Below are 18,638 nucleotides of genomic sequence, written 5' to 3'. Positions count from 1 at the left end.
AGGTCATATAAATACACAGGATAATCATCCCGCGGGCGCAGGTGTGCACCTCCCAATCAGCGCAACCGCGCGGGTACCCGCACAGCCCGGGCTGGAGCGGCAGGATCATGACAGTAACTTTGAGAGACAGATGGTGGTGGACTTTGCAAACAGGATGGAAATGGCAGTAGTGAAAACTTTGACCTAGAAGAGGAAGGAACATAGAGTGACCTACAAGAGCACATTACATTTTGTGCAGAGGTTGTAATCTGAAGAGGTTACAGACTGTAAGGTAGTGGTAGGGGAGAGTGTAGCTAGACAGCATGGGATGATGGTGGGTAGGATAACTCTGCTGGTAGGTAGGAAGATTAAGAAGACAAAGGTAGATCAGAGAACCATGTGGTGGAAGCAGAGAATGGAAGAATATTGTGCAGCCTTTCAGAAAAAGGTGAGACAGGCTCTTGATGGACAGGAGGAGCTCCCGAAAAACCGGACTAGTACAGCCAAGGTGATCAGAGAGACAGGCAGGAGAGTACTTGGTGTGGCTTCTGATAGGAAAGGGGAGAAAGAGACTTGGTGGTAGAACCCCAAAATACAGGAAGTCATACAAGCAAAGAGGTTCACAACGAAGAAGTGGACACCGGGGGGACTGAGGTGAGGCGAAAGCAATACATTGAGATGCAACGTAGGGCAAAGGTAGACATGGTGAAGGCTAAACATGAGGGATATGACATGTACACCAGGTTGGACACGAAAGAAGGAGAACTGGATCTCTACAGGTTGGCCAGACAGAGAGATAGGAGACGCGAAGGATGTGCAGCAGGTAAGTACGATTAAGGATAGAGATGGAAATGTGTATACTGGATACAGTAATGTGCTAAATAGATGGAAAGAATACTTTGAGAAGTTGATGAATGAAGAAAATGTGAGAAGGAAGAGGGTGTGAAGACCAGTGAAAGGAGTGTTAATTAGTGATGCTTCCCATAACCGTCGAATACCCAAATGTATTGTGCAACCATGGTTATATAAGTTGTTTTTCACTCACTTGTTTTTCTGGTCAAGAGGTCTTGACCGTTTCACTATCGTGTTCGCATGCATACACTCACTTGTTTTTCGCATATAAGTTGTTTTTCACTATCTTGTTCACATGCATACCAAAGACGAACATTGTTGTGGGATGTCTTGACAGTTATGGCTGCGTAAGATGTTTCTCAGAGCCTGAAGGACACACTTAGGTGTCAATAGTAAATCAGGAAACAATTGCTGCGGCGCCAGGTGGGACGGGTAGGCCACCCGTCCTCTCTCTCGCACGCAACTGAAAAGTATAATAGAGAGATGCAGAGTACAAACAGGTAGAGTCTGCTGCGGGTTTCGTACGGATGCCCAGCTGGTTGACAAGCGGACCTCTACCTGGGTGAATGGCTCTCCACTTTCTCGGCACAGGTAAGGAGCTCATATGATTGATTTCACGCAATGTCAACTGTGTTTTGAGAACTTGCATTTGGTCGAAATAAATATGCCTATTGAGGCTAAATAGCATTTTGGAACGTTGGTCTTTTGTTGAGTGTCGTCTTTGTCTCCTGAGCGCCGACCAGCACCGATCCTTTCAATAAAACAACCAGGAAGTGGTAATGATTAGTCACGGGGAAGTTAGAAAGGCAGATGAAAAATAGAAAGGCAGTTGGTCCTGATGACATACCTGGAATGAAAAATGGAAAGTCAATTGGACCCAATGACATACCAGTAGAGGTATGGAAGCAATTTGGAGAGGTGGCCTGAAAAATGGAGGAAAAGTGTGCCAATTCCCATTTTTAAGAACTAAGGCAATTTTCAGAGCTGTGGGAAGTATGGAGGAATAAAGTTGCTGAGCCACACTATGAAATTATGGGAAAGAGTAGTGGAGGCTACACTCAGGAAATAAGTATCTGTGACCAACAGTATGGTTTCATGTCAAGAAAGAGTACCACAGTTGCATTATTTTCCTCAAGGAAGCTTGTGGAAAAGTACAGAGAAGGTCAGAGGGAGCTACATTGCGTCTTTGTGGACCTTGAGAAAGCTTATGACAGAGTACCAAGAGAGGCACTGTGATACTGCATGCCTAAGTCTGGTGTGGCGGAGAAATATGTTCGAATAGTACAAGACATGTTTGATGGCAGCAGTGGTGAGACGTAACAGAAGAATTTAATGTTGAAGTGAGACTGCATCAGGGATCAGCTCTGAGTCCCTTCCTGTTTGCTGTGGTAATGGATAGGCTGACAGATGGTTAGCCAGGCAAAAGAGCAAGAGAAAGACCAAAGAGAAGGTTGATGGATGTTGTGAGGGAAGACATGAGGGCAGTGGGTGTCAGATGCAGGAGATGGGCTTTGATGGAAAAAGATGACACGCTGTGGCTACCCGTCATGGGACAAGCCAAAAGGAAAAGAAAAAGAAGACACATCATGCCACTGCCTCAAAGTCCTGCATTTGGGTCCAGCCCCTTGTCCCATGTTCGTGACAGAACGAACTTGTCAGAGCAGGACCCAGCAGTAAAAACACGGCGTCGCCGGTCGCTCCACCGGTCTGCCTTCCCGTGCACTCAGCCTGTCGACCAAGCGTTCCCTCTCCGAGTGAGCTCTGCGTTTTTATCCTCTCCTTCCTTTATACCTGCGACTGACAAGTATGATGATTATCCTCCACGCCCAACCCGTTCACAGCCATGATTTATTAGAGTCGGATTTTACAGATTTTGAGGACGACCTGGATTTATACGACTGGCAGCCAGATTCTGATATAGATTTTGTTTTTTCCCTCCCTATTTTTGTCCAAGTCGATTTGCGTAGCCTCTCCTCATCTCTCTACCCTGTGTGTCTCAGCCCAAGTCCTCTTACTCCAACCTTTTTGGGGAACCCCATTGGCCATTTATCCGGGAGCCCCGCATGGTGGCCAGGTAGGCATCCAAGTCTAGCTCAGCTTTCGCCCAACCACTTCACTCGGTTCAATTCAAGCCAAATCTGGCCGTGAGTCAACACGTTTGATACCACCCATGATTCAGAGTTCACCTTCCCAAGTCCCTGTGCACTCTGCCTCTCTCGTATCCACTCTTATCAAGCCTTGATGGCAGCAGCCTTTACAACCCAGAACCGTCTCTTGCTCATGTGTCGGCAGAGCCTGACCCCAACCCGCCTCTTGCTTATGCTTCGGCAGAGTCTGATCCTGAGCTGCCTCTTGTTCATATCTCAGCGAGGCCTGACCCCGAGCAACTCCTTGTTGCTTATGTCTCGGCAGAGCCTGAACCCCAGCCAGCTCTCGCCCATGTCTTAGCATTGCTTGACACCCAGCCAACTCTTGACCACACCTTGGCATTGCTCTACCAGCATGAGCCACCTCTCGACCACGATTAGGCGGTGCCTGACACCCAACCGCCTCTCGACAATGCCTTGGCAGTGCCTGACCAGCAGCAGCGGAAAAAGCCGTCGGCACCGCCTGTCGCCCTCAGCTCGGCGGTACTTGACCAGCAGCAGCAAACGTCTCTTGCTCCTGTCTCGGCGGTGCTTCGTCCGCAGCTGTCACCTGCTCCTGTTTGATTCCTGCTTTTCCATTGGGACTCTCCTCATGGATGTCCGCCTGAGTAGGCCCCATAGGCCCCTAGTGCTTGGCGTCCGAGCCGACCTCCTGAAATGCTCAGCTGAGTTCCTTGCTTTTTCATTGTTGTTGCTGGTGACGTCACTGCTTGCAGTGGATAACTGGTCTTTTTTTATCCCCTTTCCAAAATCACTTACAATTGGTGATAAATCATCACATGGATAAACACAATCTTCATTTTTGAGGGTGTCAAAATACCTTCCACATATAAAACTGATATACCAGTGGAAGATTTGTTTAAAGGGGAAATCCAGTTCTTTGCATGACCAGTGTATCAGTAGGTCATGTCATATGTACCCTATTTTGACAATGTGATGTGAAATCCTCTCTCATTTAATAGCGTTTTGAGAAGATTTTTTATCGAGAATGACAAATTTTCAGGGGCGCAGCCAGTTTCGCGAGTCACATGATCTATGTGGTTGTATGTGATGTGTACAGTGCCATTCCAAAAGCTGGATTACATGGGACACGATTATGCCCAGCACTGATTTCTCGGATTTATCCTCATCTGATGAAGCTCCCGGGGCCTTTGTTTACGCACTTATGTCACACGTAGACCTCCGAGTAGTCAGACTGAGAGTGATTCCGCCTGAAGAACCACCTGAATAGTCAACATTAATTGACCCCTCCGTACAGGGCACTTAACCACTCCTCCTGAAGTTACGTCACCCCACGTGTGCTAACCTCAGACAAACAATTAGCAAAAATGGCAACGCAGGAAGAAAAGACTAGAGCGAAACTGTCCGATTTGCCAGCTGATTTCTCACTCGCATTCTTAGCTAACAGTGAAATATCGTTGAAAAGCAGACAGCAGGGCTTCAAGTATTTCAGTGAGGGGTATTTCAATGGTATTTACATGCATATCGACGGAGAAACCATTGATATTAGCGCGAGATCTTTCCGGAGTCAGAGGAAGACCGAGAAGCCACATAATATAATATATTATAACCCAACGACGAATTCGTCATTGACAGTTTCCTACTTTCGTGTTACCTATCACACTTGTGAGCAGAATCTGTATGTGTATCTGTATAGCCATTTGTGATCCGCTGTATGAAGGAAAAGAAGAAGGTGAGGCTTGATTTATGAGTTGTTTCTCTTGTTTTCTTTGTGTAACGTCACGCGCTCCCCTCAATAATTATTCTTGAATTAGTGCCGAACCTATGACAATCACTACTTTAGTGTCCTCAAACATCCTTCCTTCAGTCTTGGTGTCTCGGTGCACGTCGAAGGCTTTTAGGACTGCTAGTACGGTTTAGCTTAGCTCATCGCCAACAAAGAGACACGTTTGTGCAGTCAGATCATCACAAAGTATTGCTCAACACAGATCAAGTGTGTCAATCATTCATACGTAGCTATGTTATGCAAGCGAAGAACTGCTAATTCATTTATATGAGACATGTATTGAAAATCAAATATGGGCATACCTTCGTGCAAACAAACAAATTCCGGTTTAGCTTAGCTCGGGAGCGCCGAACAGAGACACATTTGTGCAGTGAGATCATCGCAAAATATCGTTTAACACAGATCAAGTCTGTCAATCATTCACACTTAGCTATGTTATGCAAGCGAAGAACTGCTTATTCATTTATATGAGACATGTATTGAAAATCAAATATAGGGCATACCTTCGTGCAAACAAACAAAGTCCGGTTTAGCTTGGCTCGGGTGCGCCGAACAGAGACACGTTTGTGCAGTCAGATCATCGCAAAATATCGCTCAACACAGATCAAGTGTGTCAATCATTCACACGGCGCTATGTTATGCAAGCGAAGAACTGCTAATTCATTTATATGAGACGTATTGAAAATCAAATATCGGGCTTACCTTCGTGCAAACATATCTGTTCCGGTTGATGGATTCAGTTGATCATGCGGTCTTCCACAAAGTTTGATCCATCGAAGACATTTTTCGTACTCGGTCTTCTGTTCCGGTTGATTTTAGATGGATTCAGTTGATGATGCGGTCTTCCACAAAGTTTGATCCATCGAAGACATTTTTCGTGCTGGGTCTTCGGCTTTGGAAAGGGTACGAATTGAACTCCACCAACTAGCCTTTCAGGAAACCTGTCGTCACTATTATAAAGTCCGTGACTACACCTCTTAACCATATCTATTGTTAAAGAACCCAAATACGCGATAAAACGCTAACAAAAGCTATACTGGACAATGCAACGTTGTCTGAGGGAATGTCGGGTCAAAAAAGGGGAGTGGTTTGTGCAGATCTCTGGCCTCTGATTGGTCAGCGACGCGGATGACGCAATTTCTACGAAGGGGTCAATTACAGCCACAGGTTCAAATCTGTATGGAAGTATTCCTTCATCTTCCTGATCAACAGATACTGCTATTTCTTCATCAGATGACGATAAACCCGAGAAATCAGCGCAGGCATAAATGGTGTCACATGTAAACGAGCCTTTGTTGTGGCATGGTACACGTCACATACGCCCATGTAGATCATGTGACTCGCGAAAGTGGCAGCACCCCTGAAAATTAGTCAATGCTGATAAAAATCTTCTCAAAACACAATTAAATGATGATTTAACATCACATTGTCAAAATAGGGTCCATATTACATAACCTATTGATATGATGATCATGCAAAGCACTGGATTTCCCCTTTAAATTTTGAACAACAAAACTTTACCTTGATCAAGTCTGAACAGTGTCCTCTCTAAATTCTCTTTGTCATTGAGCAGCAGGACTCTGATCTGCTTCAAGTCTTGAGGCAACATTTTGGGTTCTTCTATTATGATGAATCCTAGTCACCTGTAAAGAGGACATGATGAGTATTCATCATTATTGTTGATGCACTGTGCCTTCAACAGACACCGTAGCTACTGGAAAGTGCAATGCATTTTTAGAGCTTTCTCGACAGCAATTTCAAAAAGTGCTTCGTTTGGCCATTTAATTCATGTATTCCTGAAACACAACATAAATTAAGATTAACCTCAACCCAATGGAAGATATAAATGATCATAATAGATACTCAATATCCTACGAGTCTCAATCCTGTTCTGAACTTTTTATCTGGCAACAGTTGCAATTTTTGTTTTTATCTCCAGGAACAATTTCTTTAAGTAATTTACAGTTTTTTTTTTTTTTTTTTTAAAGTAATGTACTTTGTAGGAGTGTTTTGCTGGATGTACAACAGCGGACAGGTAAGCCCCGCAGAATGATGAACAGCACCCAAAAGATCACTGGCTGGTCTCTGTTCTCCCTAGAGGACATTGCCAACTCTTGCTGTGACAGCAGAGCTACTGACATCGTTAGGGACTATCCCCATCCTGATCACCACCTGTTTAACCTGCTGCCCTATGGCAGGCTTGACAGGTCCCACAAAACACGGACAAGCAGATTCAAAGATAGTCTTTGTGCTTTCGTTCTCCTCAGGGTGCATGGTATATGTATAATTGACAGCATAAATTTGGCCTACGGAATCGATTTGGACTCCAACTCAACACAAGAACACCTGTTGATCAGAATCAGAATCAGCTTTATTGGCCAAGTGTGTAATAATATACAATTTGTATCCAGTAGTCGGTGCTCCCCTGGTACGATGTTCAGAACAAAAGAACCAACAAACTAAAGAGAACAAAGAACAAGAAACATTCAGTTACAGATGTGCAAGATGCAGTCTTCATTTAGAACAGTTGAGAGTGCGTCAATACCCCACATTATGTTCACCTATACAGAGTGTATGCAAGTATGTAAGTAAATATGTGCCACCAGGATTTGAATTAAAATTGGCACTGATCATTTTTATGTTGTAAAATTCACATTGTTATTTCAAAGTGATCATATTTTCATTAGCTGCATTTCAGTTTAATTTTTTAATGTTAATTTCATAATCTAAAAAAATTCAACCTTCAAAATTCAAATGTGATATTTTCAGTCTCCTGAGATTCAACTGGCTACAATTCGCTGTCTGAAATTTACAGTCTAAATTCATATTCAAAATTCAGAACCTTCAAAATGCAATTCAACTGGCTACAATTCGCTGTCTGAAATTCACCGTCTAAATTCAGTGTTAACAAGGCAGGGTTACTTCAGGTCTTCTTAACACTGAACACAAAAATTAGACAGTGAATTACAGACAGCAAATTGGAGCCAAATTAATTGCATTTTGAAGGTTGTAGGTATAGCCAGTTGAATTGCATTTTGAAGGTTCAACTGGATTTGCAGGTCTTGATCAGAAGCTGAAGTTCGGGGAGTTCTAGGGGGCGTAGGTTCTCAACATGAATCGACAGAAGCGCTAGTCGATGTCCCCTCTTTCCCAGTTTAAGTTGTGGCCCGTCTCACGTCCCCCCTCCATCGCGAAGCCTTTAAGAGTGCTCGATGAGTAACTCCGGAAAAAGATTCAGCCAATTGGCAAGATTTCTTGAAAAAACATCCGTAGAAGACTCTCTGATGGTTAGCAAGTCCTCTCTTGTGTACTTGCGTCCCGAGACACCCGAAAAACACACAAATATATTCAGCACTAGGGAGAAAGTGGCAAAGGCTGCCACACTGGTTGGCGCCATCTTTTGTTGTTTGAAGATCGATCTCACATCCTGTTCATGGATGGCCAATGCAGAAGTCAGAGGTGTGATTGTGGTCAGCGGTACGGGTTGTTGGGTCTGGGGTATGAAAGTGTGATTTTCAAATCTGCAATAGAAGTTGTGAAACTTTTGTTTTAGTCTACTATTGTTCTCATCTTTTAATTAGCGATTGTAATGCATGTCAGACTGATTTTGAGTCGTGAGCACCTGTTTTACCAAATTTGCTGCATAGTTGCCTTAACCCTAACCAAGCCCGAACCTCATTTCTTTAGTTAGTCTGTTTCAAGTGTAATTATACAGGGTTCTGTCCCCTTTATGATATGAGATACCTTTACCCTGGCGAAGTTGCTTGAATTTGTTAGTGAACCATGGCTTGTCGTTATTGAATGTGTGAAAAAAAAAGACAAAGACACTGCAGTCTCTGCAGTCTAAAATGCTTTGAAGTTCTAGTTTTGCTTCGTTGGTCTAGTTTTCCCACAGTTTTTCCGTAGGCTGCACACGTTAAAGTTTTTGTCTTCTTCTTTTCCTTTCGGCTTGTCCCGTTAGGGGTCGCCACAGCGTGTCATCTTTTGCCATCTTAGCCTATCTCGTGCATCTTCCTCTCGAACCCCAACTGCCCTCATGTCTTCCCTCACCACATCCATAAACCTTCTCTTTGGTCTTCCTCTCGCCCTTTTGCCTGGGAGCTCCATCCTCAGCATCCTTCTACCAATATACTCACTCTCTCGCCTCTGAACATGTCCAAACCATCGAAGTCTGCTCTCTCGAATCTTGTCTCCAAAACATCCAGCTTTGGCTGTCCCTCTAATGAGCTCATTTCTAATCCTATCCAACCTGGTCACTCCGAGCGAGAACCTCAACATCTTCATTTCTGCCACCTCCAGTTCAGCTTCCTGTTGTTTCTTCAGTGCCACCGTCTCTAATCCGTACATCATGGCCGGCCTCACCACTGTTTTGTAAACTTTGCCCTTCATCCTAGCAGACACTCTTCTGTCACATAACACACCAGACACCTTTCGCCAGCTGTTCCAACCTGCTTGGACCCGTTTCTTCACTTCCTGACCACACTCTCCATTGCTCTGTATTGTTGACCCCAAGTATTTGAAGTCGTCCACCCTCGCTATCTCTTCTCCCTGTAGCCTCACTCTTCCCCCTCTACTTTTCTCATTTACGCACATATATTCTGTTTTATTTCGGCTAATCTTCATTCCTCTCCTTTCCAGTGCATGTCTCCATCTTTCCAATTGTTCCTCTGCGTGCTCCCTGCTTTCACTGCATATGACAATATCATCTGCGAACATCATGGTCCAAGGGGATTCCAGTCTAACCTCATCTGTCAGCCTATCCATTACCACTGCAAACAGGAAGGGGCTCAGAGCTGATCCCTGATGCAGTCCCACCTCCACCTTAAATTCCTCTGTCACACCTAAGGCACACCTCACCATTGTTCTGCTGCCATCATACATGTCCTGTACTATTTTAACATACTTCTCTGCCACACCAGACTTACGCATGCAGTACCACAGTTCCTCTCTTGGTACTCTGTCATAGGCTTTCTCTAGATCCACAAAGACACAATGTAGCTCCTTCTGACCTTCTCTGTACTTTTCCACGAGCATCCTCAAGGCAAATAATGCATCTGTGGTACTCTTTCTAGGCATGAAACCATACTGTTGCTCGCAGATACTTACTTCTGTCCTGAGTCTAGCCTCCACTACTCTTTCCCATAACTTCATTGTGTGGCTCATCAACTTTATTCCTCTATAGTTCCCACAGCTCTGAACATCCCCTTTGTTCTTAAAAATGGGAACTAGAACACTTTTCCTCCATTCTTCAGGCATCTTTTCGCCCGCTAGTATTCTGTTGAATAAGTTGGTCAAAAACTCCACAGCCATCTCTCCAAATTGCTTCCATACCTCTACCGGTATGTCATCAGGACCAACTGCCTTTCCATTTTTCATCCTTTGTAGTGCCTTTCTGACTTCCCCCTTAGTAATCACTTCCACTTCCTGGTCCTTCACTCTTGCCTCTTCAACTCTTCCTTCTCTCTCATTTTCTTCATTCATCAACTTCTCAAAGTATTCTTTCCATCTATTTAGTACACTACCAGCACCAGTCAACACATTTCCATCTCTATCCTTAATCACCCTTACCTGCTGCACATCCTTCCCATCTCTATCCCTCTGTCTGGCCAACCTGTAGAGATCCTTATCTCCTTCTTTCGTGTCCAACCTGGTGTACATGTCTTCATATGCCTCTTGTTTAGCCTTTGCCACCTCTACCTTTGCCCTACGTCGCATCTCGATGTACTCCTTTCGCCTCTCCTCAGTCCTCTCAGTATCCCACTTCTTCTTCGCTTATCTCTTTCCTTGTATGACTCCCTGTATTTTGGGGTTCCACCACCAAGTCTCCTTCTCCCCTTTCCTACCAGATGACACACCAAGTACTCTCCTGCCTGTCTCTCTGATCACCTTGGCTGTCGTCGTCCAGTCTTCCGGGAGCTTCGGTTCTTGTCTATGTAGGTATAAAGTGAATTGAGCATTGATCAGAAGAGCAAGGAGTGCACTAGTCATGGCACTGTAATCGGGATTTAATGTAGTAATGTAGTATAGCAGTGGTCGACCACAAAATGTTATTTTTCCTGGTAGGACAGTCTATGTGCTGCTTGTATTTAGAGAGTTCGTGTTTGAGTTTAGCGTAGTTTAAGTCTCTGAGATTAATGATGGGCAAGTCTGAGTGTTTTTTCTCAATTTCGTTTACTTTTTCAGTGAGTGTAAGCAATGCTTTCTTCATGTTACCTTAAGGCAGAAAGCAAACGCTGGCGACTATGAAAGATACAAACTCATGAAGCAAATAGAATTTACAGTTCAAAAACAGCTAAAACTCAAAGTGTGCCTCGGTATGTGCTGAGCTCCGTGACGTCCATACGCGATTTTTCATTGATATAGAAGCATATTCCAGCGCCTTTTGTTTTCCCCGATCACTCCATGATGCGGTTCGCTCGGTGTAGAGAAAAGCCGGGAAGCATTCGGCTCCGTCAGGAACGCGTTCATAAGGATAAGTCTCCGTAATACATGGGCCAGCGGAACGTCCAAAGTCTTTGCTGGTCCTTATCAGAAAATGAAGCTTGTCCATTTTGTAGAGAAGGGAGGCTAGATTTGCTTTGTAGATCGACAGGAACGGCAATCTGTGTTCCGTCTTGCAGAACGTTACCTGAATGCCGGCTCACTTCCCTCTCTCCAGGGATGCTCGATTGGGTTTAATTCAGGGTAGATCTAGAACCGTCACAGAGTCATAGGCCACTCTGACAGAAAGCCCAAACTGGTGGAGGGCTGCAATGATGGTTGACTTTCTACAACTCCTGACTGCATTCCTGGAACTTGGCCACAGTGATCTTTGGGTTCTTTACCTCTTTCACAAGGCTCTTCTCCCTCATTTTCTCAGTTTAGCCAGACTGTCAGGACTAGAAATGGTTCTGGTCGTCCCAAACTTCTTCTATTTGAGGATTATGGAGGCCTCTGTTCTCTTAGGAACATTAAGTGCAGCAGAATTCGTTTATGTAACCCTGGTCAGATCCGTGCCTGTTGAACAGCTGAACTTCAATAAAGGTGTAGAACACAGGTGTGAAACTCAAGGCCCGGCCAACCGTGATTTTATCCAGCCCGCAAAGCCAAATCCGATGTGTCGACTTCCATGATTATTGTGGAAATCTGTACCAAAATTTCAAGTTGTCAGATATCATAAATGGTAATGCTGAAATATCACAGGTACTTTTGGCAGCACATTAGGTACACAAATCACATACTACCTGTGTGAGAATGTAAAGTATATGGCAGTTTAAAGTATAAGTGGATGGAAGGGATTCAAACCACAAATGCCCTCACCATGTCAGACTACTCCAATAAAATCTTGTATTCAGACACCACAGGATCCTGTCTTTAACAATCACTTTATCAACTAAAACATATGATAAACTTATTATAATGAACCTGACAACAATTATGTATCATGCATCTATTGTGTTCGTCAATAAAGAACAAAATAGGGGAAAATGTGTGGTGTTGTTACTCACAGGTGGTCAAGAAAAGACATTCATTCAAGGATTGCTTGAGGTATGCTCACATACACTGTACTTTATACTGCTCACAAGCAATCAACAAAACATTATCTAGCCAACCAAGCTAGTGTAAGCACTAACAGTTTTAGGTAGTCATACCACCGTTCTGAAGAATCATGCTCTAAAATCTAGATTTCTTTACTTAATTACAACAAAATAATTGAACAACAGTAAGTTAGTAACAACTATTTGTGTCCTCCATCACCTAAGATGAAAATTTCCGACCCCTCCACGATTTCTAACTGTGAGAACTTGCAATATAGCAGGGTGTTTAAATAATTATTTACTTGGCTGTGTAATGGCACCAGAACAGTTTTGAGGTCTGTTGTAGGTGTGACAGAAGAATTTAAGGTGGAGGTGGGACTGCACCACAGATAAGCTCTGAGCCCCTTCCTGTTTTCTGTGGTAATTTATCGGCTGACAGATGAGGTTAGATGAGAATCCCCTTGGACCCTGATGTTTGCAGATGATATTTTGATATTCAATGAAGGCAGGAGGGAGGTGGAGGAACCATTATAACGATGGAGGCATGCATTAAAAAGAAGAGGAATGAAGATTAGCCCAAGTAAAAGTGAATATATGTGCATGAATGAGAGGGGTGGAGGAGGAAGACTGAGGCTCCAGGGAGAAGAGATAGCGAGGGTGGATGACTTCAAATACTTGGGGTCAACAATGCAGAGCAATGGAGAGTGTTGTAAGGAAATTAAGAAATCGGTCCAAGCAGTTTGGAACAGCATATTTGTCAAGTGCACACAATTTGGAGCTCAATATTTCCAGTTACAAGCATGTAAGCATGTTTCCAGTTACAAGCATGTAAGCATGTGGCACAAATCTAACATCTTCCAAAGAGTCCAAATTAGAACCACATAATTTTACTTCAATAGAAACAATTTTGATCCATTTGGTCCTGGTCTTCAAATCCTTTTCAACACCAACATTTTTTCATCAGTCATAAATCCTGTAGCTCTGTCATTTATTTTAAAATAAAAACTATCCAACACAAAAAAAATGCCCATTTTTAAACAACCACAACTGAATTTCTATATAACTCGCATATCAGGAACAGTGAAAAGAAATTTGGTAAAGTACAAAACATTTTAATAAGTAGCAAAAAAAAAAAAAAAACTTTTTGAATCGCTTTTAATCAGCACTATAGCACACACACATCTTTTGTGTCATTTGATAGGTCTGATAAAATCACTAATCTGTCACTAATGTGAATTCTCATTTGAATTTAAATTATCATTTATTTATTCATCTATTTATTTGTTTCACACAACCAATAAATTCATTCTCCTCTCTCCTAGGAATTTCATGCAAAGTTTAAAATAAAAATGATAAGGTTGTGGCCTCAACAAGTAAAGAAATGTCTGACAAAATAGCAATATGGATTATTGGGGCCCCCAGAAACCTCAAGTTTGAATCTATGTCATGCTTTCCCCTGGGCAAGGTCAGGAATCAAGCACATAATGTCAACGTGTATTTATAAATCTCCTGTCACTGTTGAGCTTGCTTGACATCCTTAGCTCATAGCTCATGTCAACCGTTGACGGCAAGAACAGCTAAAGAAAGTAAGCATGAATTCTGATATTCGTCAAGACATTTGGACATTCGCCAGAGACCGTGCATCAGTTACGCTACCAAGGCTTTTGGTGAAATCACTAAAAATCAAATTTAAAAAAAAAAAACAAAAACACCCCTTCTGATTGCTCTTGTACTTTACAATGGGATTATTTATTATTTACTACAAGTTAAATTTTGCTGTTATCTTGTATTTTGGTTAAACTGTGTCCAATTAATTGTTCAAAATAGTCTTCAAAAATTCATATTTATCAAACAATATTCACCCAAAGTTAATTAAAACATAGTCCACTCAGACTCAAAGCACCCAACATACCCAGATCATGCACAAAGTTCTCTCGGACATGGGAGTTGAAAGTCCTTGTGACGGGATTCTGCCAGCCGTTCCAAAAAGACCCTGACAATACGATTGGTCCCGCCAGGTCGGACCGGCATCTTCCCCAACATCAGAGCCAACTCAGCACCAGGTAGAGATTAGTTGACAGCTCACAAGAGTGTCAAAGACATGCGGCGACAAATCCGAGGACAATCACAAAATCGATCATTGAACTGCAACCTAGTGCCAAGTGAGCATGTGAACACCCTGATGCAAGAACATCGTGTTCATTTTGGAAACCAGTGACGAGCACATAGGTCCATTCTCAGAACACTGCTCAGATTCTGATAGAGGGCGGGGGACGGGGGTGCTCTTCCCTTGTCATGCCCTACTAGGTCTCACTGTCTTTGCCCATATGAGCAATGAAGTCTCCCAGCAGAACGATTGACTCTGAGGAGGGAGCGGTCTCCAGCAATCCCTCTAAAGACTAAAGATACCCACCACTGCTCGGCACCTCTCACTGTGAGAAACTCCACAGTGGAACAGATTTCAATCACTCTTAAGAGGACTGGTACCTGAGCTCAAGCGGTCTTTGGAGGAGATCTAGTCGGAAATTTCAACCCTGATGGCCACTCCCACAGGTGATGAGCCCATCGGAAGGGAAAACCACGTTACCCTTTCGGGTTGTGCCCAGCTGATCCCCATGGGTTCAAGTTTAGCCACCAGCCGCTTGCCTTCCAGCCCCAAATCCAGGCCTGGCTGAGGAGGGGGCCATCCAGGCAACGGAAACCTAGATCCATTATTTTTACCAATGCTAAGGGTTTACGGAGCCGTGCATTGTCTGATCTCTCACCTACCCGCTTTGCTCACTCACAGTTGCACCGTCAAATTACACACCAGATCACAACTTGTAAGCAGAATGCACCACCAACATAAAGGACCAGATAAATCACAGAGACATCTGTTTTGAAAACATCACACCAATATCACATTAAAAATGTTAAAACTTGTTAAGAATGGACTTTATAATATGTGACAAGAAGATGGATGATGTCCTGTTACAAATGATCGTTTGCACTACAAGGACAGGTGTTGCACTACAAGGACAGGTGTTCCCCCTGACTTTTCAAGTAACAGTAAACAAATGTTTCTTGTTCAAACATGTTTTCTCATCATTGTTGTGGAAAATAATTACCATTGGTACGTGAGCATTCGCTTCACATAGTGTTACAATTACTGTTTTTCTTTTCATTATGATTACTAATAAAATGTGATCCAAGGTGTTTTGTTTTGGAAGTTTGCCTCAAAAAGGTCATATACCCTTCATATGATCGGTGCTCACTAAGCAGCCCTCAGCCTCAAAAAGGTTGGTGCCCCCAGCTCTATAGTATAAGGTACAATATACATATTTTAGACCAGTGTTCCTCAACCACCAGGCCCAGGACCAGTACTGGTCTGTAGACAATTTTTTACAGGCCCTCAAAGAATGAATAATAGATGTTGTTTTTTCTTCCGGGTGTCTTATTTTGAAAGACAACTACTTCTTTCTGCCCTCGTCTCATTTCTGCGCTTGACTCTTTGGCACATCTTTTTCTTGCATCAGCAATACAAGCTAGCCCTCATAAAATGAACCAGAAACAGTTAACTGGAGAGTTTCTTTGGAAAGGGAATAGAGACAACAATAAGACAAGAGAGAAGTCTCAGACTGGCTGCAAAAAGAAAGCTTAATTTAACACAAAATACCAAGATTCCCATTTGTGTTACGGGTTCATCACAACAGGCGATTCACAAGCCATACACCCACTCTTTGTAATTGGCAGTGACCAACTTACGAATGAGGCCATGAAACCATAAAAACTACACCGCCACATGGAGACAAAACACCCAAGATTGAAAGAAAAGCCCTTCGAATATTTTGAAAGAAAAAAACGGGAAGAAGAAGGACAGATGCACAAATATGTCCGCACTAAAAGGATCATCCACGGTCGTGGATCGCATTGCTAAAGCGAAGAACCCCTCTACTATTGGGGAAGAACTGATTCTGCCTGCAATAAAGGATATTTGTAGAAAAAAAATTGGAGCTACTGCAGTATAAGGTTGAAAACATCCTGGTTTCAGCGACCACAATAAGAATAAATGGGGACATCGAAGAACAGTAACTTGAGAGGATAACTCATAACGGCTATGCTTTATGGTTGTAAGTTGAATTTTTCATGCCTTTAACATTCATTTTCAAGACAATTGTGTGAATTTATTTTTGTTGCGTTTCTGTGTGTAGAAAAAATTATATATTGCACGCACTCACACACGCACACATGCACACACACGCACACATGGCACACTTTGACAGTCGGCCGTGAAAAATAATATCTATTCAAAACCGGTCCGCAGTGCAAAAAAAGGTTGTGGACCACTGTTTTAGACAGATTGGTTTTTTATTTATAAGTGTACTTTTTTTCCCAACTCTTTCGTCTATTACAGCACTGCACGTCTGATAGGAATGCTATTTCAGGTATGCTGTATGCCATGTAAGTATAAATTCTGAAAAGAATGTTACTTGAACTTGAAAAAAAACTTTCATATATAGTAATTTATTTCACATTCGTTACGCTGGGTTATTAATTTGTAGACGGTCCCTACCACGGAGGGTAAGCGACGTTATTGCACATACATTTGTAGTGACAAATCCACCAGTTAGTTAGTTAGTTAGTTAGTTAGTTAGTTAGTTTTGGAATTTGTCCTCCACATACTACACGTAATATAGTTGAACATCATGTAGTTATGCTGGGGAGTACGAGCGTGTGATTAGTGAATGCCAAGCGAATATCAAACATCCGGCGAACTTTCTCTCTTTGGCAAAAACATACGCTCATCCGAACATATAAATAAAACACGGAGACACGAAATTGATATGATGTCACTGATGTCGGTTTAAACGGAACGGACGCCAGATTACTTGCAAAATCGTTTGCATTCGATTTTATTTTAACCCGTGTAGAATAATGGGGCGAAAGAACATTGCCTGTTTTTTTAACCCTACAAATGATCAGCATGTATAAATGTATCGGTCGGGGAGAGAGGAAACTAAACTAATAATACAAAAGACTATGTAGAGTAGGCCGCTAATGCGTGTCATATAATGATTGGCGAGAGTACAAAATGAATGATGGATCCTTTCTTCGAGTGCATAAAATGTATGATCTGTTGTTTTAAAAGCCAAAATCATGCTGTTTCGTGAAAAAGAAACGTCTTCATAATTCCAGCAGGTTAATTCCTGAATCTGTAACGCCCACACGGTCTGTAGACTGAGACAAACTACGATTACGACAAATTATCATGCTAACTGATATTGACTCCAAACTACTGACCCTGTTCGTCCTATGTATTCTCTGTCTTCGGAAGGAGAAGTCTAGTCTGCCGCGCAATGACTGTTTCACTGGGTCGTCTGATATTGGAGGTGTGACACGGACAACCAGGCATTCGAGGTTACCGTAATAACCAATGACGTAGAAAAAACTAGACCGCGCACAGACCCCTTTCGCGTGGTAATTCAGCTTCTACTTCCGGTTAGGGCAATACATTGCTTTGGGTACTACTTCACGTGAAAGTTGACATCCACCTGAGCCACGATACTGCCCCGTCATAATTAATTATTATAATTATGAATGTGGAAACTATATCATTACAGTGCAGATTAATGTGTTTGGAGTTTTAGATCTAGGTGTATAAGAGGCTTCTATCACCGATAATATATTTCCATGTCAGGCATATATCACAGCCTGATCACAATTCTTGTGTATCACAGTCACTGATACATTTCAGAATCACAGTTTATCACTATTATTATGTATTGCAGGTTGTATGCAGTTAAATATACCGGTAAATTATGTTACAAACGTATCTCAATATGTGTATAAATGAATGGAAGTGTTCACTCAAGGTTACATTTCAACTTCATTGAGAATAATTTGAATTAAAGGGTATCAACTGAATATGTGTTATTGCGCTTGTTGTGACTGCGGGCTCGTTGCAGGTGGGCGTGTGATTGATGTGTCGGTGAGACAGACTGCACATGCATGTTGTGTGGTAAGAACTAATAAAGTGAGTATAGCAGCGAATCGGTGCTCCGCGTTATTACAACTCCTGCCATTGAGCTTCGGAGGTGCGACTGAAAAGGGAGTTAACCCAGAGGAGGACAACCTCAGCCCAGGAGAAGATGTCTCCCCTACGTCTCCCTACCATGGTCGGGCGACCAAAGCAGGAACAGTTCACACTGTGTATTTGTCATGTGCAAGCCGCTTATCCTCACAAGGGTTGCAGGAAAGCTGGAGTCTATCCCACCTAGCTTCGGGCGGAAGGCGGGCTACACCCTGAACTGGTCGCCAGTCAGTCGCAGGGCAGATATCGACACCATCACTGAGCGGGAATGGATCCCACGCTATGACAGCATCAGTGACTCCCAGTGTGTATATGTATGTGGAATT

General features: G+C 42.9%; 1 protein-coding gene across 1 annotated transcript in view; it reads right to left on the bottom strand.

Annotated features, from left to right (window-relative positions):
• Nucleotides 1-17,676, bottom strand: part of agla (amylo-alpha-1, 6-glucosidase, 4-alpha-glucanotransferase a) — a 233,519-nt gene extending 215,843 nt beyond the window's left edge. The window contains exons 1-2 of the mRNA XM_061838544.1: nucleotides 17,523-17,676; nucleotides 6,247-6,368 (exon numbers count right to left, since the gene is read on the bottom strand). Coding sequence (XP_061694528.1) covers nucleotides 6,247-6,334 — 88 coding nt within the window. The 5' untranslated portion in view covers nucleotides 6,335-6,368; nucleotides 17,523-17,676. The remainder of the gene's footprint in view (nucleotides 1-6,246; nucleotides 6,369-17,522) is intronic.
• Between the last annotated feature and the right edge of the window lie 962 nt (nucleotides 17,677-18,638).

Source organism: Syngnathoides biaculeatus, chromosome 13, assembly GCF_019802595.1.
Source record: "Syngnathoides biaculeatus isolate LvHL_M chromosome 13, ASM1980259v1, whole genome shotgun sequence".
NCBI classification, from domain to species: Eukaryota; Metazoa; Chordata; class Actinopteri; order Syngnathiformes; family Syngnathidae; genus Syngnathoides; species Syngnathoides biaculeatus.
Note: the sequence above shows the minus strand (reverse complement) of the source record. Positions and strands in the feature narration are given on the sequence as shown.